The 24,395-nt window shown below is 48.5% G+C and overlaps 1 protein-coding gene across 3 annotated transcripts in view; it reads left to right on the top strand.

Annotated features, from left to right (window-relative positions):
• AKAP12 (A-kinase anchoring protein 12) overlaps positions 1-24,395 on the top strand; it is a 113,455-nt gene that overhangs the window by 69,112 nt on the left and 19,948 nt on the right. Inside the window, exon 1 of one of the 3 annotated variants that reach the window (XM_051854237.2) lies at positions 22,567-22,748. The exons of the other annotated variants lie outside the window; for them this stretch is intronic. Coding sequence (XP_051710197.2) covers positions 22,724-22,748 — 25 coding nt within the window. The 5' untranslated portion in view covers positions 22,567-22,723. Of the gene's footprint in view, positions 1-22,566; positions 22,749-24,395 lie in introns of those variants that run through there. 3 annotated transcript variants of the gene reach the window in all.

The following is a 24,395-nucleotide window of genomic DNA, read 5'->3' as shown; positions in this document are numbered from 1 at the left end:
TACCAAGCGCCTCTTGCAGGAAGAGTGGTCATTAATCCACTCTGTCCTTCAGAAAGTCCTGAAAAATCCTTGTCCCCAAGGAAAGGCAGAGCTAGCTGTTCCCCTGTGTCACCAGAGGCATTTCTTGTTTTTCCCTTTTTTTTTCTAAGATTTCTTTTTTATTTATTTGAAAGGCAGAGTGACTGAGAGAGGGGAAGGCAAAGAGACCTTCCATCTGCTGCTTCACTCTCCAAATAGCCACAAAGGCCAAGACTGGGCCAGGATGGAGCCAGGAGCCTGGAACGCCATCTGGATCTCCCACGTGGGTGCAGGGCCCAAGCACTTGTGCTATCTTCCGCTGTTTTCCTAGGCACATTCACAGGGAGCTGGAGCAGAAATGCCCAGCCAGGATTTGAACTGATGCTCTGACATGGGATGGTGGCATTGCAGGTGGTGGCTTAACCCCTTGGACACAACGCTGGCTCCAGGCCAGAGGCATTCTGGAGACCTTGTTCTTGGGCCGAATTCTGTGTAGTGAAGCTGCTACTGCCTTGGCTTATCGGAGTGTCTGAGGCAACGTGGTCCACTTGTTCTTTATCTTGTCTGCCAGGCAGTGTAAACACAGACAGAATCTTCCTGCTAAATTATTAAATACTATTTTTCATGCTTTTCTTTTGACATCAGTGATAGGATATGGTTGGAGTTCATGGTTATTTCCATGAATCTACAGGGAGGTTTATAGGAAACAAGGTATCATTTGCCTTGTAAATGCTTAATTGTGGGTGTCGCTCCCCCTCTTCATGGAGGAACGACACAGGACCCTGCGCTGTTCTTTCGTCTGCTCGGCCCTCCCCGGGTTTGCTGCTGGTTCTTCCCGGGTTGGCTACTGTCCCTTCCACCTCCGTGGAAGGGCGGTTCCCCCTGGCCACTTTCCCCACTTCCGCAGGGGAGCGGCACACCGCCGGCCGGCCGGCTCTCTCGGGGGCTGCACAGGTGTTCCCCTTAGATGTTCCTGGTGCATGTTCTCTCTCTCCTCCTTTATAGTCCTCCTCCGCCAATCCCAACTCGGCTGCCCACACGCCGAGTACGCTGCTCTCCTCCAATCAGGAGCAAGTCCTACAGTCCATTGGCTGAACTGGAGGCAGCTGTGTAGAAGCTGTTTTCTTCTCTCCCAGCGCCATATTGTGGGAGAGCAGATGCATAGAATAAGTCTTAATTCCAGTAACTCAGTCTAGTCCGAGCTGCTCCCCACAGTGGGATTTGGGGCACATTGGTTTCCACCTAAATCAAGAACAAGCCTGACCCTTCTGGGGCCCAGGACGACAGTGGGATTCGTCTCGCTACAGTTAAATAACAGATCAGCAGGCATTCTGCTGTGGAGTTTTTACTTTCGATTGGCAGAGCTGGTTGTATGAAGCCAGGAGTGAACCTGTTTTTCCCGATGGGTTCACTCACTGTTTCTGAAACCAGAACTGCTGGTAATTCGGAGCCAGTCCTCTCCTCTGTGGGGAAAGCAGGCTCCTGGGTCCGTGTGGACTTTGGTAAAAAACAGAAAGAAGGGACTGTCTGCTATGTATTTTCTAAACAGAAAAGTGGGGCAAGAGACGTATGCATGTTTGGGAGGTGCCCTAAAGAGTATGTAACTTGAGGCCATCTTTTAGAGTGTATTCAATCAGGCAAGGACACAAACATTTATTTGCAATTTTGCAAAAAAGAAGTCACAACAAATTGCTTCCCTTGGAGATTAAGCCTGTTTTCTTCTGAACTGTTTTTAGGTGACTTAGCAGTTTATGAAAATTGTTTATCTAGAAAGACAGCCTGGCTACCTGGCTGCAGCTGCCACTCCCAGCATTCACAGGGGCTGTACAGGTGACAGCGGTTTTGTGGCAAATCTTATCTTCTGATGAAAAAGATAAAAATAAATAAAGTTCCCCCATGCAAATTATAAAGATTTATTTATTTGAAAGGCAGAGTTAAAGAGAGAGGAAGAAGAGTGATCAAGAGAGAGAGAGAGAAAGAGAGAGAAGTGAGAGAGATCTTTTATCTACTGGTTCACTCCTCAAAGACTGCAATGGCCAGGGATGGTCCAGGCTGAAGCCAGGACCCTGAAATTCCATCCAGGTCTCCCAGTGGGTGGCAGGGGTCCAAGGAATTGGGCCATCTTTCACTGCTTTTCCAGGCATATTCGCAGGGCACTGGATTAGAAATGGAGCAGCTAGGATTTGAACCTGGTGCTCCGATATGGGATGCCGGCATCACAGGCAGCAGTTTTAAGTGCTGGGCCACAGTGCCAGCCCTCATCGTGTGCTTCATAGTCTCTGGCTTCTGTGGCTTTCTGTACATTAAACACCTAAACAGCAGTGATTTTAGAAACATCATGTAGGGCAGTGTTGTAGCAAAGCAGGTAGCACCATCACCTGTGACACTGGCATCCCACAGGGCTTTGGTTGGTGGCCCCGCTGCTCTACTTTCAATCCAGCTCCCTGCTAATCTGTTTGGGAAAGCAGCAAACGATAGTCCCAACATTCAGACCTTTGCAACCACGTGGGAGACCCGGATGAAGCTCCAGGTTCCTGGCTTCTGCCTGACCCATCGCCAGCCATTGTGGCCATCTAGGGAGTGAAACAGTGGGTGGAAGACCTGTCTCTCTGTCTCTCCCTCTCTCTCTCTCTGCAACTGTGACTTTCAATATAAATAAATCAATCATAAAAAAAAAGAAACATCATATCACAGTCTGGAGTCAATTTTAGACTTAAATCTCATGCAAATTAAAACAACGGACCTGGGCCATCCTCCACTGCACTCCCGGGCCACAGCAGAGAGCTGGACTGGAAGAGGGGCAACCAGGACAGAATCCAGCGCCCCGACCGGGACTAGAACCCCGTGTGCCGGCGCCTCAAGCAGAGGATTAGCCTAGTGAGCCGTGGTGCCGGCTCAAAAAGAGATTTAATCTTCGTACCTGTTAAATTATTTTTTGCCAGACTTGGGAAAATCAATATTACAAAATGAAAAAAACTTAACACCTGATTTGTTTTGATAATAATGCAATCAGTCATGAAATTAAGTACCCGCAGAATTCATTGCCATTTCAAGTTATCAAGTGATTGTCTCAGATCTTGATACATTAATCACTTACAGGGCAGTTCTTTCTGTTTCCTGAGATTCCCCGTCTGCAGAGTATATGCAGAAGACATACAGCACGTGGACACCGTGTTCTGTCTGTCCTTCTGCATCACACTTGTTGATGTGAGCAAACAATGGTGGTCCTCTCCTTGGTTTTCAAATAATTTTTGTTCACATCTTTGTACACCCAAACTTGAGGATGTTCGCACCAGCCACAAGGAAGCGGCAAGCGGCTGGGTGCTCTGCCCTTGGCGTTTGCCGCTCTGGGACCAACTGCTTTAAAAGGATCGGCCCGTGGACCAGATGGGCCAGACCGTGTTTATGCTGATCAGGGAACAGTGAGGAGGCTGCTTCTGTAAGTTGCAGGTGCACCACCACCATTGTTACACCTGCCGCAATCCTGGGCCGGACTCCTTGCACCCAGGGGAAAAAAAGATCTTAAAAAAAGCCAAAAACCTAATTGTTGTTGCTTGAAGCAAAAGTCTCTTAGAGGGAGTGCATTTCTTCCATTTCCAGAGCTCCACTTTTCCACAACTGGATATTTCCCTCCAGATACAGTCACAAATGGCGGATTCGTTGCTCAGTTATTTAATGGTTTAATTTGCAACAGTTAGGAGTATTTCATTTTTCTCCTGGTGCTTCACATCACTGTCTTTGCCTTAATTAAGTTTGCTGCTGGCACCCGCCAGCTCCTGGTGTATGGTTCCTTTGGGATAGGGCAAGGCCAAAAGGTTACTGCCAAGTAATCACCGCCCTGCCCGCGGATCTTGTTACCTTACAGAAAATCCATCCTGCAGTGAAAGGCGCGCTTCCTCGCTCTGCAGGTGTAATGGCTTTATCTGGAGCGCGGTCCCCTAGCACCTGCTCTGGGTCTCTTTAACACATGAATGCTCCCCTTCCCCCATACTTGTTTTTCTGCAAGAGGCTACCTTCTGTACTCAGAAATATTTTTATGATTTGATTCTTTCTGTATTTCAGTTCATGACATAATCGGTGTCTTATTAGTTTCTTCATGACGATACACATGCCTGTTACCTGCTTCGCTGCCCTCTGCTCCTCCTTTGCTTTTCTCCACATCTAGGAACCCTGTCTCTTACCTCCACCCCGGCAGAAGATAAGAGCTGCGGGGGCAGAGGCTTCTTGGAGATACAGTTGGGGGCAGTGTGTTCTATTTCGTTTTGTTTTATTGTTGGAATTCTTTGGGCTTAGAATAGCATCTGAAACACAGTAAGTGCTCAATGAATAGTTGCGTAAATGAAGACACGGTTTCAGGTTTTAGAGTTCAAAATAGTATATATTTTTAACCCTGTGGGGAGGGGGGATCTGTTTGCTTTTAATTTTATATCAAGTCATTTCCTGCATCGCTACCGGCTGCAGCTTCATTGATTTCATCCAAGGCCTGGTTCCTTTGTGGCATGAGCGCTAACAAGGCCAAATCCTTTTCACTTCCCCACGCTGGGCTCTCACAGGTGCTTACTGCCTGGCCAGGTGTTGCCTGGATACATGAAATCCAACCCTGACCTGCCTGTGATTCAATGAGTCCCGGTAATGCTATCAACCAGGAGCTCAGCAGACAGAGGCCCCCAGCCCACTTGGGCATGTCAGAGACAGTGTTACTGCATGCCATTTTCTCAAGCTGTGTCCTGGTTTGATATGCTTTAAAACCAGATAGAACGCACACAAAATGGGCCCTGCACTTGGGTAAAAGTACTGTGGTGCGCAGCTTCTGGGACCTGCTTGGAATGCATTCCCTCGGTTCAGGGAGGCTGCTCTGAAATTACTTATGTCATTGACTAACTTCCGGGGCAAATATTCTGTTGCTTTCATCCTTAAGGAAACACAGATTTGTTTTTTAGTACCCAACAGCCCAGATGTACAGATAAGACTATTGTCCTCCAAAGTCGGTTCTGTGAACTGTTATTTTTCCTTCTGACCAAGCAAAACAATGGGACAAGGGGTGAGAAAGAAGGAGAGGAAGACTTCTATTCATTTCTCTTGCCTTTTTTTTTTTTTTAATTTGAAAGTCAGAGTTACAGAGAGAAACACAGAGACATTTTTCTATCCACTGATTCACTCCCCAAATTGCAGCAATGACCAGGGGCTGCGGTCAGGCAAAAGCCAGGAGCCTGGAACTCCATCTGGGTCTCCCACATGGATGGCATGGGCTCATGTACTTGGGCTGTCTTCGGCCACCTTCCCAGGCACATTAGCAGGGAAATGGAGCAGGCGGGACTCGAACTGGCTTTTCCATATGAGTTACCAGCATCACAGGCAGCGACTTAATCTGCTATGCCACAATGCTCTCTCTCTCTCTTTTTTTTAAGATTTATTTTTATTTATTTTGAAAGGCAGAGTTACTGAGAGGCAGAGGCAGAGAGAGGGCTTCCATCCACTGGTTCACTCCCCAGATGGTTGCACAAGCTGAGAGCTGAGCTGAGCCAATCCGAAGCCAGGAGTCAGGAGCTTCTTCCAGGTCTCCCACACAGGTGCAGGAAGGGGCCCAAGGACTCCGGGCCATCTTCTGCTTTTCCAGGCCATAGCAGAGAGCTGGATGGGAACTGGAGCAGACAGTACTTGAACCAGCGTGCATATGGGATGCTGGCACTGCAGGCGGCAACTTTACCCGCTATGCCACAGCACCAACCCCCACAATGCAATCTTTTCTAAACCACCTAATTCCAGGACAGAGAAACATAGTGAAGTTGCTTTCATCACTTTTTCTATGTGATCTTGATTCAGAAACATCCCTTATCTCATTAAGAGTCAATTTTCATCATAAAATGATCCTCTCCATTTATGTGTGAAATTCTGTGACTAATATCAGTAATAGGAGCACCAAAAATTAAATAGTATACAGTAGACATTTAGCTCAGTGGTTAATATACCTGCATCCTGCACCGAAGTACCTAGGTTCAGCACCTAGTTCCTGATTCCAGCTTCCGGCTAATGTAGACCCTGGAAGACGGTGGTAATAGCTCAAGTGTAATAGCCCAAGGCGTCAGTCTCTCTGTGTGTTAGCTCTGCACTTACTGGAAGGTCAGGACTATGGAATAGGGATAGGTAATAGCCCAGGATGGGTGAGAACTGTTGCTAAATGTTGCAGCTGTTTGCCCTAAAGACTGTCAGCCAATCTGAGAGATGTTATCTAGGATCTCTCGAGTGTTGAGGCTGTTCAGGTCCACCCTTGGATAGGGCTAATGTTCTGGTCCACTGGCGGAGGAGCAAGGAGGGGCAGCTGGTCGCCCGGCCCAGTAACATAGCAGGTGGTTCACAACGAATGCTTCTCCAGTGGTACTAAGCCACTCATGGGAACATCCTATTATTTTAGCTGTTCTCTTAGTGCCCTCAGGCTGCTGTAAAATACCTCAGGCCAGGTCATCTATAAACAACACATTTCTGGAGGCTGAGAAGGCCAAGACCAAGGTGCTCCCGCGGGTGGCGCACGCACAGGTGTCCCTCATATGAGGGGGCAGAGAGGCTCCCTAGTGCTCCGCCTGTGCTGAAAGGGCTCTCATTCCGAATCACCGCCCAAGGCAGCCCCTCCTTCTCCCACCATCACCTTGGGGATTAGGTCTTAACATGAACCTCATGGGAATATAAACATTTACACCATAGCAGCCATTTTATTTATTTAATGAAAATCCTTTAGCTGTTTTCTCAAGGACTGACTCACTTTCAGAGTGAAACAGCTGCAATCTCACCTAATATAGTAACCCCCAAACAGTTCTGGCAGGGGTGTATTCTAGAACACAATGTCCCTATATTATAAAAAGTTTGATAACACCCAAAGAGAGCTTCTTCTCTGGGTTTAGAATTCAACACCCTTTTAGCCTGTCCTTTAAGACTTGTTCCTAAAGACCACATTTTGAATTGTTTCCAATTGGTTTTGTAGTTAAGTGTCAGGACAGTGAAATCAAGTAGTCCTCCCTGGGCCCCTGTGTTAACAGTGTGCATGCTTTAGTTATATAGGTGAAAAGTGACATTTGCTAGATTTGATTGAATGCTCCAGTTGCTTTAATATATCTTAACGCGGACGGTGCACTATTTAGAACAATGCCAAGCACAAGGCCGTTATCCGGCTAAGGCTACCAGACGGGGTGGTTTAAACAAGAGCCGTGTGTGTTCTCAGTTCTGGAGGCTGGAAGTCCAAGATCACAGTGTTGGCAAGCTGGGTTTCTCTTAGGGCCTGTCTCCTTGGCTGTGAACGCCTTCTCTGTGTGTCCTCCCGTGGTGTTTCCTCTGTGTACGCCTCTCTGGCGTCTCCCTGTGTCTGAATATCCCCTTCTTGGGCTGGCATTGTGGCCCAGCAAGCTGAGCTGCTGCCTGCAATGACAGCATCTCATTTTGGAGCGCTGGTTCCAGTCCCGGCTGCCCTGCATCTGACCCAGCTCCCTGCTAATGCGCCTGGGAAAGCAGCAGAGGATGGCCCAAGTACCTGGGCTCCTGTCTTCGCCCTGGCCCAACTGCGGCCATTGGGGAGTGAACCAACACACACTCTCTCCCTCTTTCCCCCTTCAAATAAATAAATAGTTAAAAAAAAAATCCTTTTCATATAAGGACACCAGTGCAGTTGGATTAGGATCTGCCCTGTTGGCTCTGTTTTAACTCAGTCATCTCTTTAAAGTCCTTCTCTCCAAATGCACTCACTTTTAAAAAAAAATTTATTTGAATGGCAAAAGTACAGAGAGGCAGAGGCAGAGGCAAACAGAGAGAGGTCTTCCATCCACTGGTTCATGCCCCCAAATGGCTGCCATGACCGGAGCTGTGCCGATCCAAAGCCAGGAGTCAAGAGCTTCTTCCAGGTCTCCCACACAGGTGCAGGGGCCCGAGGACTTGGGCCATCTTACACTGCTTTCCTAGGCCATAGCAGAGAGCTGGATTGGAAATGGAGCAGCCGGGTCCTGAACCACTGCCCATATGGGATGCAAGCACTGCAGGTGGCAACTTTACCTGCTATGCCACAGTGCCGGCCCCTGCACTCACATTTTGCAGTGCCGGGGTTACAGCTTCAGGAAGTGATTTGGTGGGGTACACAGTTGAGCCCAGACTACGCCTCCACGACTGCCCAACAGCGAAGTCAAGAGTCGGCAGTGAGCATTCTTATGGCGGGAGCTTTGACGGCATCTGAGGCACGCCCCTGCCCCTTGCAGCAGGCTCTTCTGCTCAAACAGTGGAAAATTTGGGGGAGTTTTCTCCATAAAAGGAAGCCAGTTAGTCCACTGGAGCTAAGATACACCTCCCTCTGTCTGCTCTCCTCTGTCCCAGCGCTGCCTCCTGGAACTACCCAGCAAAAACTCACCTCCTCTTTCCACATGGCAGCCCTTTAAGTATTTGAAAACATTTATCGTGTCTCTCCTTTCATCTTTTCTTCTCTAGGCAAAACATCTCCAGAGAAAATAAGCTGTCGCACATAAAAAGAAAAATGCCAGGGCTTATATATATTTTAAATAGGAATGTGTTTGATGGACGCTTGCCAAGCACAACTGGGTTTCGGTTTCAATATAAGAACAGTTTATGTCTCAAATGCTTTAAAACATGAGAACAACAGAAGTTGCTTTAAAGTGAGTATTATGTACTGGAAGGATTGATTAAGGAGATGAGTAATTGATCCTGAAGTATGTATCACCTATAAAGGGGTTCCAAAGATGTTGCTAAATGGGCTACTGCCAAACAGAGTGAAGAAAATATCAATCTATATTGACGTATATTTCTAACATGAAATTACCAGTTGCTCTATTGGTACCTTGCTCAACTCGATCTGTAGCACCCAGTCTTCCACGACGTGGCAGCCCAAGATCAGAGTGAGAGAACTGCTGGTTTCAAATACTCGGAAACACACTGGAAGACTCGAGGTCTCCGGCAGCATGTTCTGGTGGCAGACCAGCTTTGCTTGTGTGCAGCCTCCTGCAAGAACCCCTTACCTTACCCCAAGCTCGTGGCCTCTCCGTGTCTCAGTGTCTCCGACCAGATGTTTATGTCCCCCAACACCCTCCGCCCCGAGATTCATGTTGAGATCCTAGCCCCTAAGAGGGGAGTATTTGGAGCCCTTAGGAGGCAACTAGGACTCAGAGGGTGGAGTCCTCGGGAGTGGGATGAGTGCCTGTCTCAGTGTGTTTCGAAATACTTAAAGTGAAAGAACTCTTTTGCTCCCTTTCTACCACGTCACTACGCGACGGGAAGTCAACATTTGCAGTGCAGATGGAGACCCTCCTCAAAACCCAGCCATCCTGGCACCCTGATCTCCAGACCTGCGAGAACTAAATGTGAGTTTAGGGTTTGAGTCCCGGCTCCCATTCCAGCTTCCTGCATTAGCAGACCTAGCAGGCAGCAGGTGCTGTCTCAAGCAGTTGGATCCCTGCCACTCATGCGGGAGACCTACACTGAATTCCTGACTCCTGCCTTTCGCGTGGCCTAGCCCAGGATCTCGCTGGCATTTGGGGAGTGAAACAGTGGATGAGAGGTCTCAGCCTTTCAAATAAAATAGGTAAATTGAAACGTCAGTTTATGAGTTACCACTCCACGGTGCTTTGTAATAGCGGCCTGAGGGGACAAAGGCACTCAGAGAATGACCGTGTTCTGAAAGCACCGCATTCTCCTCATGCTTCACTAAGTCTCGACCCTGAGCACCCGCAGAGCTAATTTCGGTGCGGTCTGTCCACACGTGAGGATTCTGTCAGTGCTGTCTTGATGGCTGAATTGCCACTGAGATCTGGTGGTGTTTTGTTTTTTTTTTTTTTTTTTTTTTTTTTGACAGGCAGAGTGGACAGTGAGAGAGAGACAGAGAGAAAGGTCTTCCTTTGCCGTTGGTTCACCCTCCAATGGCCGCCGCGGCTGGCGTGCTGTGGCCGGCGCACCGCGCTGATCCGATGGCAGGAGCCAGGTGCTTCTCCTGGTCTCCCATGGGGTGCAGGGCCCAAGGACTTGGGCCATCCTCCACTGCACTCCCTGGCCACAGCAGAGAGCTGGCCTGGAAGAGGGGCAACCAGGACAGAATCCGGCACCCCGACCGGGACTAGAACCCGGTGTGCCAGCGCCACAAGGTGGAGGATTAGCCTAGTGAGCCGCGGCGCCGGCCTGGTGGTGTTCTGATCTCCGTCCCGTGCAACTCATGGAAGCCCTTGGTCTTCAGTGTTCTGAAGCTGCTCCAATGGGAAACCTCCCGTGAGTCCATTTTCTTTCCGCTCGCCAGGTTCTTCTGACCTGATTCAGTCTATAAAATCACGAACTTAATACCTGGGAAATGATTTTTTTCCCCATTTCCCTCTTTTTCCTTGTTCTCTTTTTAGATTTGCTATTACTCAGATTTTAGACCTTCTAGAATGTTCCTGATGAAAAATTCCCCGCTTGGGGCCAGCATTGTGGTGCACTGCTCGTTAAGCCACACTCAGCCTGACGCCGACACCCCATATGAGCAGCAGTTCTGAGCCATCTCCCTGCTAATGGCCTGGGAAGGCTGCGGAAGATGGCCTGAGTGCTTGGGCCCCTGCCACCCACATGGGAGACTTGGATGGAATTCTGGGCTTCCAGTTTTGGCCTGGCCCAGCCCCGGTCATCGTAGACACTTGGGGAGTGAACCAGTTTGTGGAAGAGCAACTCACACTCTCTCATCTTTCCCTCTCTGTCTGTAAGTCTGCCTTTCAAATAAGTAAATAATGGCCCCCCTTCAATTTTCCATCTCTTTGTATTTGGCTCCATTTTCCAGAAAATGTCCTCAAGTCTAGATTTAATTTTTTACTGTATTTTTAATTTTCAAAAATTCATTTTTTGTTCTAAATATTCCTTTTTGGAAAGTTTCCTATTTTTTTCTTGACAACAATATCCTTTCTTTCTTTTTTTTAAAAAGATTATTTGAAAGGCAGAGTTAGAGAGAATTATATGTGATGCTGGTTTTGCAGGCGGCCCCTACAATATCTTTTCTGTCTCTGAGGGTTTTTTTTTCTCCCCCTCTGCATAGCCTCTGTCGCCTCCAAATTGCTTTTTTGTTTGTTTTGTCGGTCTCTCCCATTAGATGTTTTCATTCCATGTCTGATTTGGGGCTGGTTTCTCATAGTTAAAGATTGACTGGTGTGTCGCTGTAAAGGAATTTGTCAGGCTGCTCCAGCTCTCCAGGAAGGCTTCTATTCTCATTTCTGGAGTGGATTTGCCTAACTGGTATAAGCCCGATGATGGCAGGAGGCTGGCGTGAGGAGACCTGAGAGCCAGTGCGTGGATGCCACCTTGCTTTTCATGATGATGGCCTGGGTGTGTCCGTCTTCCTCCTCCCCAACCCAGACCCTTAAGTTAACCATCTTAGGAATATAAACACCCAGTCATCTCCTAGGAAACTGATCCTCACACCTATGACTTCTGCAAATGTTCATTTTTCCCCCTTTATGTTTGAGCCAGTCTATACTAGACGGTTCAGTTTGTAAGGGGGAAAAAATCATCTCCATGCACTGTCAGTGTATATGATAGACTATTTTTACTCAGATAAAGAGGCAGTATCGAATAAATCTGTTGATGGGAACCTAGTTCTTTGCCACTTAGAGACTGTCAGGAACTCGATGTGTGGTCAGACCAAGTTAGCTTTACTTAGCTTGACGCAGAAGGGGAGGACTCCTGCATGGGTGTCAGGTCATGGGTGTGGGGAGGGCCTTTGTCTAGGATCTGAGCTGGTGCTGGGTAACTTTGAGAAGAGTGGGGGCGTGAAGCCTGGTTCCGGACTGGACACTGTCCTTTAGTCCACTTTGCGTTATGATGGTGAGAACCTTGCAATTGGGTAGCTTTAATAAAGAAAAGCTTATCTGGTTTTTAGCTCATGGTTTTGGAGGTCCAGGGGTCGGTATCTGGCGGTGGTCTTCTTGCTTGCAGGGTCCTGAGGCAGCGCCGGGCATTGACTCGAAGTCAGGGAATAGACATGGGGTTCTTCTCTGGTCTCTCCCCCTTCTTTTGTTTTTAAGATTGATTTAGGGGCCGGCGCTGTGGCATCGTGAGCTAAGCCTCCACATATGGGCGCTGGTTCATGTCTCTGCTGCTCCTCTTCTGATCCAGGGTCTCTATTATGACCTGGGAAAGCAGTAGAAGATGGCCCAAGTGCTTGGCTCCCTGTACCTGTATGGGAGACCCAGAGGAAGCTCCTGGTTCCTGGCTTCTGATTGGCTCAGCTCTGGCCATTGCGACCATTTGGGGAGTGAACCAGTGAATAGAGGACCTCTCTCTCTGTCTCCCCCTTTCTCTGTCTGTAATTCTACTTCTCAAATAAATAAGTAAAATCTTAAATAAATAAAAAATAAGATTGATTGATCGAAAGGCAGAACTACAAAAGAGAGATCTTCCATCTACTGGTTCCCTCCAGAAATGGCTGCAACAGCCATGGCTGGGCCAGTCTAATGCCAAGAGCCAAGAACCCCTTCTTGGTCTCCCATGTGGGTGGCCAGGGCCCAAGGACATGGCCCATCATTCACTGCTTCCCAGGTGCATTAGCAGGGAGCTGGATTGGAATCGCAGCAGCCGGGACTAGAACCAGTGCTCCAGTGTGGGATGCTGGCGTCACAAGGGGTGGCTGAACCTGCTGTACCACAACCCCAACCCCATCTCCTCTTCTTATAAGGCACCAGGATTCGATCCCGGCCTCACTGTAAACATCACAGTGGATTAGCTTCGCGGCATCTTCATACCTCACAATGGGGGGTACAGTTCAACACAGGAACCCTTGAGGGCACCTCAGCCCATATCCAAACCCTAGCACACTGAGGAAGTGAGGCAGTGCCTTGGTTGGGTACCTTGCACGTTTCGATCCAGGAGGCAAGGAGATGACGGCAGGGATGGGCTGGTCGGTGGGAAAGCGGCAGTCCTCATGCGCGTTAGCCTGGAGGTGGGGCTGACCACTCAGTTACTGCACTGTTAGAGCGCTGCGCCGGCTGAAATGCGGCTGATAGCATGGAGTTGTGCTTTATCTGTAAGATACACGCCAGATTTCAAAGACTTAGGACAAAAAAATATAAAATAGCTCATTAATAACTTTTTCACCAAGGAGTATGTGTTGACGCAGCATTGTAGGTAGATGGGGTTAATCATAGTTAAATCGCCCTCGACTGTTTCTTTTTAACGTGACTGCTGGAAGGTTGTAAGTCATGTATGCGGCAGCAAGGGGTTCACATGCTGGCTGGGGAGGATCTCCCTGTTGTCCAGAGTCAGTGCTGGGTGTGCTGTCGCCATTATTTCTTCCAAGTCTGTGGCTTCTGCTTCCGCCTGCCTCTCCCCCCAGAAAAGTTCAGACTTTAGCACACGGGAGATCCGGCCTTTCCCCTCGGGGAAGGTTAGAGGGCTCTGTCAAGTGATTACCTACAGCTCAAGAGGATGCATCTCTGATTAGGGTGCATTCCTGAAAAGCTGATAATGAAGAGACCTTCTTGCTTTTTACAAAAGGAGCAAGGCATTTTTAGCCCCACCCCACTCAGTCCTGTGAGACAGTTTTCACCCCATTGAGGACACTGTCATCTTCATGGGGAGTGCATGATTTAAGGTGAGCCCAAGAACAAACATTCGGTGCTTGTGCTGTGGCGTGGTGGGTAAAGCCACTGCCTGTGGCACCTGGGATTCCATATGGGCGTGGGTTTGAGTCCCGGCTGCTTCACTTCCAATCCAGCTCTCTGCTATGGCCTGGGAAAGCAGTGGAAGATGGCCCAGGTGTTTGGGCCTCTGCACATATCTGGGAGACTGGAATGAAGCTCCTGGCTCCTGGCTCCTGGCTTTGGCCTGGCCCAGCCCTGGCTGTTGAGGCCATTTAGGGAGTGAACCAGCAGATGGAAGATCTCTCTCTCCGCCTCTCCCTTTCTTTCTATAATTCTGCCTTTCAAATAAATAAATATTTTTTATATTAAAAAAAGAACATTCTCCTTCTGGAACATATTCCACAGTATTAGTGTTGACTTTTATTTGTGCCTCAGAATAGCACTAATATAATGGCATTTTCATAAGTTTTATTTTATTGTTACTTATTTAAAAGGTAGAGAGACAGACAGAAATCTTGTACCCACTGGTTCATTCCCCAAGTGCCCAGAACAGCCAGGGCTGGGCCAAGCTGAAGCCAGGAGCCTGGAATTCAATCCCGGGTTTCCCACGAGGGACCTAAGGGCTTGAACCACCACCTGCTGCCTCCCAGGGTGTGTGAACAGGAAACTGGAATCCCAAATGGAACCAGGACTGGAACTCCATCACTGGGACTTGGAATCTAGGTGTCCTGATGAGTGCGTCAACTATAGCAAATGCATGCCCCCACAGTGCTGTTTTTATTCTCGCATCAGTCGATGCTTTGAGGCTTAACTAAATCCTTTGCCTCTGGTCACATAGCTAACAGAAGATGCAGGTCTAGAGATCAGCTTTTCAGACTCTGCACTCCTTTTTTGACTTTATTAGGAGTACAGAGTCTTATGAGGTGTACAGGATTGGAACCACATGGTACTGAGGAAAGAACTGGATTCCCGTTCCTATATACCTGGGCATACTTGGTGGAAGAGCGAGTGTTTTTTTCTTCTTTCATTGTTTCTAAAGGATGACACCGTGACTTCAGTCAGCTTTTGGCTTTTGCTAATGGAGGTGTTCCAGTGCTTTGAGAGCATCAGATCCTGATTTGGGTAATTTTGTATTGTTGACAAAATCAAAGGCATTGTCCTCAGGTTCTCCCCTTAGAGCATGGAGCTGGGCCACCATGTACAACCCTGGCCGTGGGCTAAGGTCATCAAAGGAGCCGAGGTTTGTCACACAGATTTGTAAAATTGGAAACATGTTGAGACACAAATTTCCCCATGGTTTGTCTATTTTCTTTCTGGGATCTTTTTACCTTAGTTCACATATGTACAGTTATATATACATTTTATAAGTTTTTTTTTTTTTAAAAAAGATTTTATTTATTTGAAAGAATTACAGAGACAGGTAGAGACAGAGAGAGAGAGATCTTCCATCCACTAGTTTACTCCACTAATGGCTGCCAATAGCCAGAGCTGGGCTGGTCTAAAGCCAGGAGCCAGGAGCTTCTTATGGGTCTCCCATGCAGGTGCAGGGGCTTGGGCCATCCTCCAATGCTTTCCCAGGCACGTTAGCAGGGAGCTGCATCAGTAGTGGAGCAGCCAGGACTTGAACCAGCACCCATATGGGATGCTGGCACTGCAGGCCAGGGCTTTAACCCTCTGTGCCACAGCGCTGGCCTCGTCTATGCATTTTACATAGCGAAGTTAGGGGCCGAGCATTTGGTCAAGCAGAAAAGATGCTGGTTGGGGTGCTGGCATCCTGCACTGAGTGCCTGGGTTCAAGTTTCAGCTCTCTCCCAAGGCCAGCTTCCTGCTAATGTGCACCCTGGGAGGCAGCAGGTGGTGGCTCAAGTATGTGGCTCCATTCCACCCACATGAGAGATCTGGATTGAGTTTTGGGTTACTGGCTTTGGCCTGATGAAGTCCCAGCCATTTCAGGCATTTAGGGAGTGATCCAGCAGGTGGAAGCTCTGTCTGTCTGTCTGTCTCTCTCTCTCTCTCTCTCTGCCTAGGAAGGAAGAAAGAAAGGGTGGGGAGAGAAAAAGAGGGAGAGAGGAAGGAATGAGTTTTAAAAGAAAGCAAAATTAGAATTATATTCTGTATAAGGTTTGAGATGGAAACAGAGGGGTGTGAGTTTGTATGTCAGCATAGGCATTTTCCTTGTAATGAACACCTTCAAACATGTGTTTTTTTCCAGATATTCCACTGAAGAGTTAGATCTGCTGTTTCCCTATAATTGGGGCACTTAGTTTCTTTAAGTGTTGTATGTCCCAGGAAGTGCACATTCTCATACGCTAATCTATAGACCTTTCCCTTGGTTTGTTTCATGGAAATACCTGTCTCTACCTGTCTCTGTAATTCTTTCAAATAAATAAAATAAGTCTTTTTTTTTAAAAAAAAAACCTTATTATATATATTATATTATGTATGTGTATATATATATATATATATATATATATATATATATATAATTGTACGTATGTGAACTAAGGTAAAAAGATCCCAGAAAGAAAATAGACAAACCATGGGGAATAAATATGCACAGACTCCAAAGGGAACAATGTTTATTCTATATTCTGCTTGTATTTGGATTCAGTTTTCAATGTTGCCCTTGATTTTTAAGTGGTTTAAAAATCTCCCTTTAGCTTTTCTGTTGTATCACAGCAGCCTCTTTAAGGAACTTTTCATGGAATTATTTGTTGTGGGGATTCTGGATTGAAATAGCCTTGTCTATACAGGCCTAGCCAGTCAACTGGACCATAAAATTCAATTAACTGTTATTTGTGTTTGTAGCATGGGGCAGAGACCTGAAGATGCACTGAGCCTAAGAGCCAGCGCATCCTGTGTCTAACTTGGCAGTGTTGTTTAGATTCAGTGTGCGTTGGCGTCTGTCCTTGGGTTCCACATCCTTGGATCCAGTTCACCAAGGATCAGAACTATTAGAAATGGGCCAGTGTTGTGGACACAAGTCTTCCCCTATCTGAGCTCTGGTTCAAGTCCCAGCTACTCTGTAGCTTCCTGCTGATGCACCTGGGAAGGCAATGGAAGATGGCCCAGTGCTTGGGCCCCTGCACCCACATGGGAGACCCAGATGGAGTTCCCAGCTCCTGGCATTGGCCTGGCTCAGACTTGGCTGTTGCAGCCATTTGGGGGAATGAACCAGTGGATGGAAGGCCTCTATTTTTCCCTTCCTTTCTTCCTTCCATATAAAAAATAAAAAGATTTATTTATTTGCAAGAGTTACACAGAGAGAGGAGGAGAGGCAGAGAGAGAGAGAGAGAGAGAGAGAGAGAAAGAGAGAGGTCTTCCGTCTGCTGGTTCACTCCCCAATTGGTTGCAACAGCCGGAGCTGTGCTGATCCGAAGCCAGGAGCCAGGAGATTCTTCTGGGTCTTCCCACATGGGTGCAGGGGCCCAAAGACTTGGGTCATCTTCTACTGCTTTCTCAGGCCATAGCAGAGAGCTGGATCGGAAGTGGAGCAGCTGGGACTTGAACCAGCGCCCACATGCCTTACCCACTGTGCCACAGCTCCGGGCCCCTCTCTCTTTTCTTCCTCTCCCTCATTCTTTATTGCTGTGGCTTCCAAATAAATATGTCTTTAAGAAACCCACAATGCTCTTTTTTATTTTTTTAAAAAAGAACATGTCCAGTTTTTAAAATAATACAATAAAACAGCTATTTTCATAGCACTGACATTTTAGTAGGTAAGGTAGAGATGATTTACAGTAGAGGAGAGAATGTGTGTGGGTTTTCTGCAAATACTTCTTCCCTTTTTATGAGGGACTTGAGTGCTTGCAGATGGCAGTGTCCTTGGAGAGTCCCGGAGCCACCCCGGGATACCAAGGGATGGCTGCAGGCCTGCTTATCGCCTCTTACAGTTAGCCAGGTTGGGACAGTTTCCAGTTGAATTTGAAATTATCTGGGAGCCTTCCAAAGGGAGAGCAGTGGTGAAGATTCCCCGTAGTGCGCGAGTTCATCGTCTCAAGGCCCCAATGGGTTTTGGGTTATTTTTTCTCCCAAGTGTGTGGCCAGGAGGAAAGGAAAGTAAGAGGAGAGGAGGCCCCTGGGGGCTGGGTTTGGTGTTGAATCCATTGTTCCGGCTCTGCTCTGTTGTCCCCGCTAAGTGACCACCAAGGCTGCCATTGCTGCTTCTGTCTGCAGGCCTCCCCAGCTTCTGTGTCCAACCCCTCTTTCTGTGTTATGTCCATACTCAGGGCCATCTCTCAGATTCCTCTTCCTTGGGGTCCCAGGCCTTCCTTGTTTCTTGGACACCAGCACTTCAAGTTGCCTGCCCAGCATCTTTGGGGGGAATGGGAGCCTCACTGCCGCCGCCATCTGCTTCGTTCCCTGAGTGTCTTCTCCCTCTTGTTCCTGCCCAGTTGCCTTTTCTCATTCACAGGTCAAACTCTGTGCCACCAACCCCTGCCTCCCAATCTCCAGTGGGTTTCCTTCAGAACGATCATTGCTTACAAAATACAAACAAACCAGGTGCGTTTAAAAATAAGTAATCTAAGGATGATATTTGTCTATTTGAGACACAGGGACAGAGAGCTCCCACCTATAGATTGACTCTTCAAATGCCCACAATGGTCAGGACTGGGCTGAGGCCAGAGCTCGGAGCCAGGAACTCGACCCAGGCCTCCCACATGGGTGGTAGAAACCCAATTTTTACCATTCAGTGTCTGTGTCAGCAGAAAATTGAAACCAGGAGCTGGAACTGGGAACTGAACCCAGGTACTCCAATGTGGGTCGCAGGTGTCATCACCAGCATTGTAACTACTAGGCTAAATGCCCCCTCCACCAACCACCTTTATTTATGTGTTTGTTTTTAGTGATTTATTTGAAAGGCACAGTGACAGAGAGGGAGAGATAGAGAAAGAGAGGTTTTCCGTGTACTGGTTCATTCCCCAAGTGGCCACAACAGTTGGGGCTGGGCCAGACCAAAGCCTGGAACCAGGAGCTTCTTCTGGTTCTCCCACATGGGTGCATGGGCCCAAGTACTTGGGCCATCCTCTGCTGCTGTCCCAGGCATAGTAGCAGGGAGCTGGATTGGAAGCAGAGCAGGCAGGACTGGAACCAGTGCCCATATGGGATGCCAGCATTGTAGATGGTGGCTTAACCCACCACGCCACAGCACCAGCCCTCAACCAGCTTTAATGAGACATAATTCACCTACCATGCAGTTACTCATTTCAAATACACAGTCCAGTAGTTTTCAGTATGTTCACGGAGTTGTATAACCATCACTACATTTAACTTTGGAGTGTTTTCATTACCTTACAAAGAAACCTTGTATAGGTTAGAAATCATTCCTTCCCTCCCCCAACTCCCCAGTCCTGGGTGACCACGGACCTACTTTATGTGTGCAGGTTTGCCTCTTGGAGGCATTTCATATATATGAAATCAAGCACTGTGCTGTCTTTTGCGACTTGCTTCTTTGACTTACTTTTTTCACTGTTCGTCTCTGTTCCAGCTCTTTCTTTATTCCTCTTTATTGTTGCTGATATCCCATTGTATAGATATGCCAGATCATATTTTCCCCTGTACCCTGTGATGGACAGCTGATCTGCTTCCCTTTTGGCTTCTGTGAATAACGCTGCTGTGAGCAGTCACGCCCAGGTTTTGTATGGATGGCTTTTCATTCCTGTTGGGAAATAGCTGGGAGACTCACTGAGTCGTATGTTGAGTCCCTGCTCAGCCTCATGAGGAACTGCCAGGCTGCTTTCCAAAGCAGCTGCACCACTTCTTTTCTTTTAAAAAAATTATTTATTTATTTGAAAGGCAGAATTACAGAGAGAGGAGGTGAGACAGAAAGAGAAATCTTCCATCTACTAGTTCACTCCCCAAATGGCTACAACAGCCAGGGCTGAGCCAGACCAAACCCAGGAGCCAGGAGCTTCATCCAGGTCTCCCACATGGCTGCAGGGGCCCAAGCACTTGGGCCATCTTCCACTGCTTTCCCAGGAGTGTTAGCAGGAAGCTGGATTGAAAGTGGAACAGCTGGGACTGGAACTGGCACTCCAATTTAGGATGCTGGCATCACAAGCAGAGGCTTAACCTGCTGTGCCACAATACCAGTTAGAAATGCCTTGTTAGAAAATTCTTGAAATGTCATTTGAAACCTTCCTAAGGTTTCTAGTCTTGCTGGTTGTCATCCCAGGCCCTCCCGTCCCTCCCCTGGTCTCCCCAAGTGGACTCTGAGCTGGTTGCTCTAAGGAGTGCACGCTGGCTCTTTGTGCCTTTGCCTTGCTGTCCCCTCTCCTTGCTGTGTTTCTCAGTGCCCCAGGGAGGGCTGTCCCCCAAGCTTCCAGAGGCTAGGAGTCTTAGCTCAGAGGTGAGCTGTAGTGTAGACTCAGTTCCCTGAGACCAGGGACAATTCCCAATTGTACCTCTGGACACTAGCATAATAAATAAGGTGCAAGGACTTGGGAGGTATTTGTTGAATTACCCAGTCAGAGTTGAGAAGACATATTCCATCATCTATCTACTTATAATGATATGGGAAATGTTTTATAATTTAAAAAAAAATATTTTATTTACTTATTTGAGAGGTAGAGTTACAAAGGGAGAGAGAGAGAGAGAGAGGGAGACAAAAAGAAGGGTCTTCCAACTGCTGTACTGGTTCACTCCCCAAATTGGCTGCAACAGCCCGAGGTGGCCCTATCTGAAGCCAGGAGCTTCTTCGTGGTCTCCCATGTGGGTGCAGGGCCCAAGCACTTGGGCATTTTCCTCTGCCTTCCCAGGCCATAGCAGAGAGCTGGATTGGAAGTGGAGAAGCCAGGACTCGAACCCGCGGCCTTATGAGTTGCCAGTGCCACAGGCAAAGACTTAGCCCACTGTGCCACAGTGCTGGCCCCATAGTTTTTGCTTTGAGTGATGATGTCTTTCTCTAAGAATTCTGATTGGGAGCAGGCATTTGGCATAGAGGTTAAGACCCTGCTTGGGCTGCCTGCATCCTGTATTGGAGTTCCTGGGGGTTCAGGCCTCAGGTCTACTTCTGATTCCAGCTTCCTGCTAATGCATACCCTAGAAGACAGCAAGTGGGGGCTCACGTCGTTGGGTCCTTGCCAGTCACGTGGACTGAGTTCCTGGCTATCTGCTTCAGCCCTGGCCAGGGTGTATAACTGGACCGTGAGCCAGTAGCTGAGATCTTTTTTCTCTCATTCTAATTAATTAATTTAAAAATCTGGTTCAACGAAAACTAACAGAGCCTGGAAGTGGTGAGGAAAGAAGGTCGCCTGTGATGCACACTGACCTTGTGCCTGAGCCCCACTCCTGCTCTAACCCTGATTTATGGCGTTTCTTTGTAAATCCAGATACACAGAGGCTGCCGGACAGCTGCGGCAGGCATCCTGTCCTTGATTACTCTCGGAGGCAGAGATCAAAGGAGAACTGTCTGCTCAGGAGGCAACAGCTTACCGCCTGATCTATTGCTCTGTCTTGAGATTTTCACTTCCCCTGTAAGAACATCAAATCCGATGTGCTCGTGCAGTACCAGGGTCATAAAAAGAAAAAAGTTTCAGTGCTCGGGTTGAACAGCAGCATGCTTACCTTTCCCAGTGTTGTCTCGGGGCTTAATTTGTAACAAGTGCAGCTGTCTTTATTCAGTGGAATAGCGGTTGCTTGTTCTGTTCTCAGTATTTGGAAGCACTTGTGAGCTAAGGTTAGGGCCCCTCTAGGGAAGATGCAAGCTAGGAAGCTGCTGAGGGGCCAGCTCAGGACAAGGCCCATCACTCTCTCTTGGCACGTGCCTGCCGGCCAGGCTGCGTGTTTGCCAGCATAGAAGACAGAAGCCAGGTCCCCCTCGCTGATTGTTTTAACAATGTCAGATAGCCAGCAAGGAAGCAGGCTGAGCTTTGTTCACCCTGGACCTGGATGTGGTGCGTTTCGCCCCCTGGTGTGCAGAAGGCGCCATTGCGTGCCCTGCCCGCCGCGCCCCTACGCCCCGGCTGCGCCTGGAGCCTCCCCTCCCCCTCGCCTTGTCGCGACTGTTTGCACCGGGGTCCGCGCCGAGGCCCCCCGCCCCGACTCCGTGTCCCCAAGCAGACACTGACAAGATCTTCACGTCTGGAGACAAGAGCCACGGCGAAACTTTTCTGTTTGCTTAGGGGAAGAGCCGGCGGCTAATGGGGTCGGACGGGCAAGGCGTGGAGAAATCAGTGGAAAAGCAGGAAAAGCAGGGACCGACCCCCGGGACGCATAGATCTTCCCTGGCCGCAACCTGGCGTGCGTTAAAGCCGAGCCAGCGCCCACGCCGGTGCACTGGGTCCTCGCGGTTTATGCAGGGACGGTACTAAGCTGCCAGAAATTCTGGGGGAGGTTTAACGTAGCTTGTGGTTGGCTTCCACGCTGGGAGCTTGTGTATTAGAGATGCACGTTTGTGGGTATGTGTGTGGGGCGGGGGGAACAGGCGCAGTGGGAGCTAAAGGTTTAGCTAACTTCTTCCATTTAAAAAAATAAAGCAAACGCATGTTCAAGTGTTTGTGCCTGTTCAGGGTTGCCTTGATCCAGTGCTGGAAGGCACACGTCTCGCCTTTTCCAGGAGTTTAGCAAACGAAATGCAGAGACGCACCAGCCCTCACGTGAGGAGCAGATGGTGACAGAACAAAATCCTGCAGGTGCTAGAAAGGGAGCCGTGTTTTGCACCTCCTACAGGACACAGTGGTAACAGTTGCAGAGGAATTCACTATTGGGCGGCTACTCTCTTCCAGTACTTTGAAAAGCTGAGATGCACACAGCCCCTCGGCGCCAGGCATGGAGTCGTCGTGTAGGTCCCGGGCGACCGCCCCTGGCTCGCGAGCCCTGCGCGGGTCTCTGCAGAGCGGGACACTCGCGCCGGGCAGCGTCTGGCCGTGGAGACCCGAGCGCGCGGCGCGGCCGGGGCGGGTGCTGGGCGCCGCGGGGGCGGAGCCCCGGGCGGTGGGCGGTGGGCGGTGGGCGGTGGGCGGCGGCCCTCCTATAATTAGCGCGGGGCCGCAGCTGCCGGGGCACTTCCCGCTCTCCGCGATCCTCCGAGGGTGGCCGGGCGCCTGCTGCTTTCCCATCCCAGCCAGACTGCTCCGCGGGTGGACGAGGCGGCGGCGGAGGGCGAGGCGCGGCCGTGCGGGTCCAGTATGCTGGGGACCATCACCATCACAGGTAAGGCGCAGGTGGGGCCCTGGGTGGCGGTCCGGAGGCCCGTGGCTGGCCACTATCTCCGCCCGGGTGCCCGCGTTCGTGCCTCTTTGGTGCACAAAGTGCCCCAGCGACCCAGCGTCTGATTTTCGCGCGAGCGGGAGTCTCCCTGAAGGTGTGTCCTGGGGACTTTGAGCTTCGGTTTCTGTTCGCAGCCGCCTGCACAGAAACACACGCGGTTGGTGTGAACGGGGAAATGGGTTGTGGTGGCTGAGTCCCTCGGAAGGGTCGTGCGCTAAGTAAGCCGCTCGCTGTGAGAATCTAGGTTTGGCATTTTAACTCGCTTATTCCGGGTGCACTTCCCGGAGAGGTACACTTGGCGTTGCGGGGGAGTAAACTTGACCTCTGGTTTAAGCGGGGCTACTTGTGCAGCCGCAATTGGGTCAGTTTGGTGGCAACACCATGTAGGCAGTGATTAAAAAAAAAAAAAAGAAGAAGTGGTCTTTCCAGCATGCTTTCTAGAAATCCGGTTGTGAATATGAGTTACCCACTTATCAATAGATTATATACATCAAACTTTGAGGGTGTTCTTATACCTAATTGTATGTTATGCACCTGTACTGCTGCCCAGCTCCGGTGTGTCTTCGTTCCTCTCTCCCTCCTCCCCTGATCCAGAAAATTCAACTCCAATCGGTAATTTAAGTTGTAAGCACAGCTCTTTAAAATATTTGAGATCATTACTGCCAAGTCCTAAGCATTAAAAGTGCAGGGTAGAATCTCTAGAGCTGAATAATTTTCTTAATGCAACTGCTTTTGCAAAGTCTTGTCTTCCTATGGAATTTTAAATGAATGTGAAAGTGTAGCAGAGCTAAAAATACCTCTCACTTCCTATAGATTAGCTTGTTTATTTTGAGATTTCCTTCAAATTCCTTCCCCAAGTTGACTGACCTCTCTACTGTTTATCTGGCAGGAAGATTCACCTGATACCTAAAAACTATTATTAAGTAGACAAAATTTTTAAAAATCAAGACAGTTCTCTGCTTTATCCAGATCATTAACTTTTTTATGAATGAAATATGCAAATGCCCAACCCTGACCATGGCTTCCCCGGGACAGGAGCAGTAGCTGGGGGTGGAGCCTCTCCAGTCATCATTTTTTCCCTGAGTACTTTAAGTGTGCAATGCGATTCTTACCCTATTCATTATTTGATTAGTTTACCTTATGCTGCGTTTCTTAGGGAAAGGAAAGTTGTCCTTTTTAGCAGTCATTAAGGGCTCATAAATTTGGGGCATTGGGGCTTTTAACAGTTGATCCAGATAATTTCAACAGAATGACAAATGAATGGAAAAAGTTGGAAGGATGCTCTAATTTTTAAGGTAGTCTCAGGTAATTTGATCTATCACTTTCTGAATTTTACCTTTATTACAATCTGAAGGATGTGGCAAAGTGTTTATTTTTTTTTCTGGTCATAAAATCTTAACTCAAAAAATTAACAGCAAATAAATGTTTTCATAATGGAAGAAGTAAAGCCTAAAGGGCCTTTCAGCTGTCTTCTGTTTTCTTCTCTGCTCTGTGAATTGTGCTGATAAGGCAGATTTGTAATCAGAGCCTGTAAAAGGCTGGTTACATCTTGAAGAGCAACCAGGGCTTTTTGTAAAATGTCCATGTTAA

The sequence above is a fragment of the Oryctolagus cuniculus genome, chromosome 5, assembly GCF_964237555.1.
Source record: "Oryctolagus cuniculus chromosome 5, mOryCun1.1, whole genome shotgun sequence".
Taxonomy (NCBI): Eukaryota; Metazoa; Chordata; class Mammalia; order Lagomorpha; family Leporidae; genus Oryctolagus; species Oryctolagus cuniculus.
The sequence above is the reverse complement of the archived record's forward strand: the minus strand, read 5'-3'. Positions and strand labels throughout refer to the sequence as shown.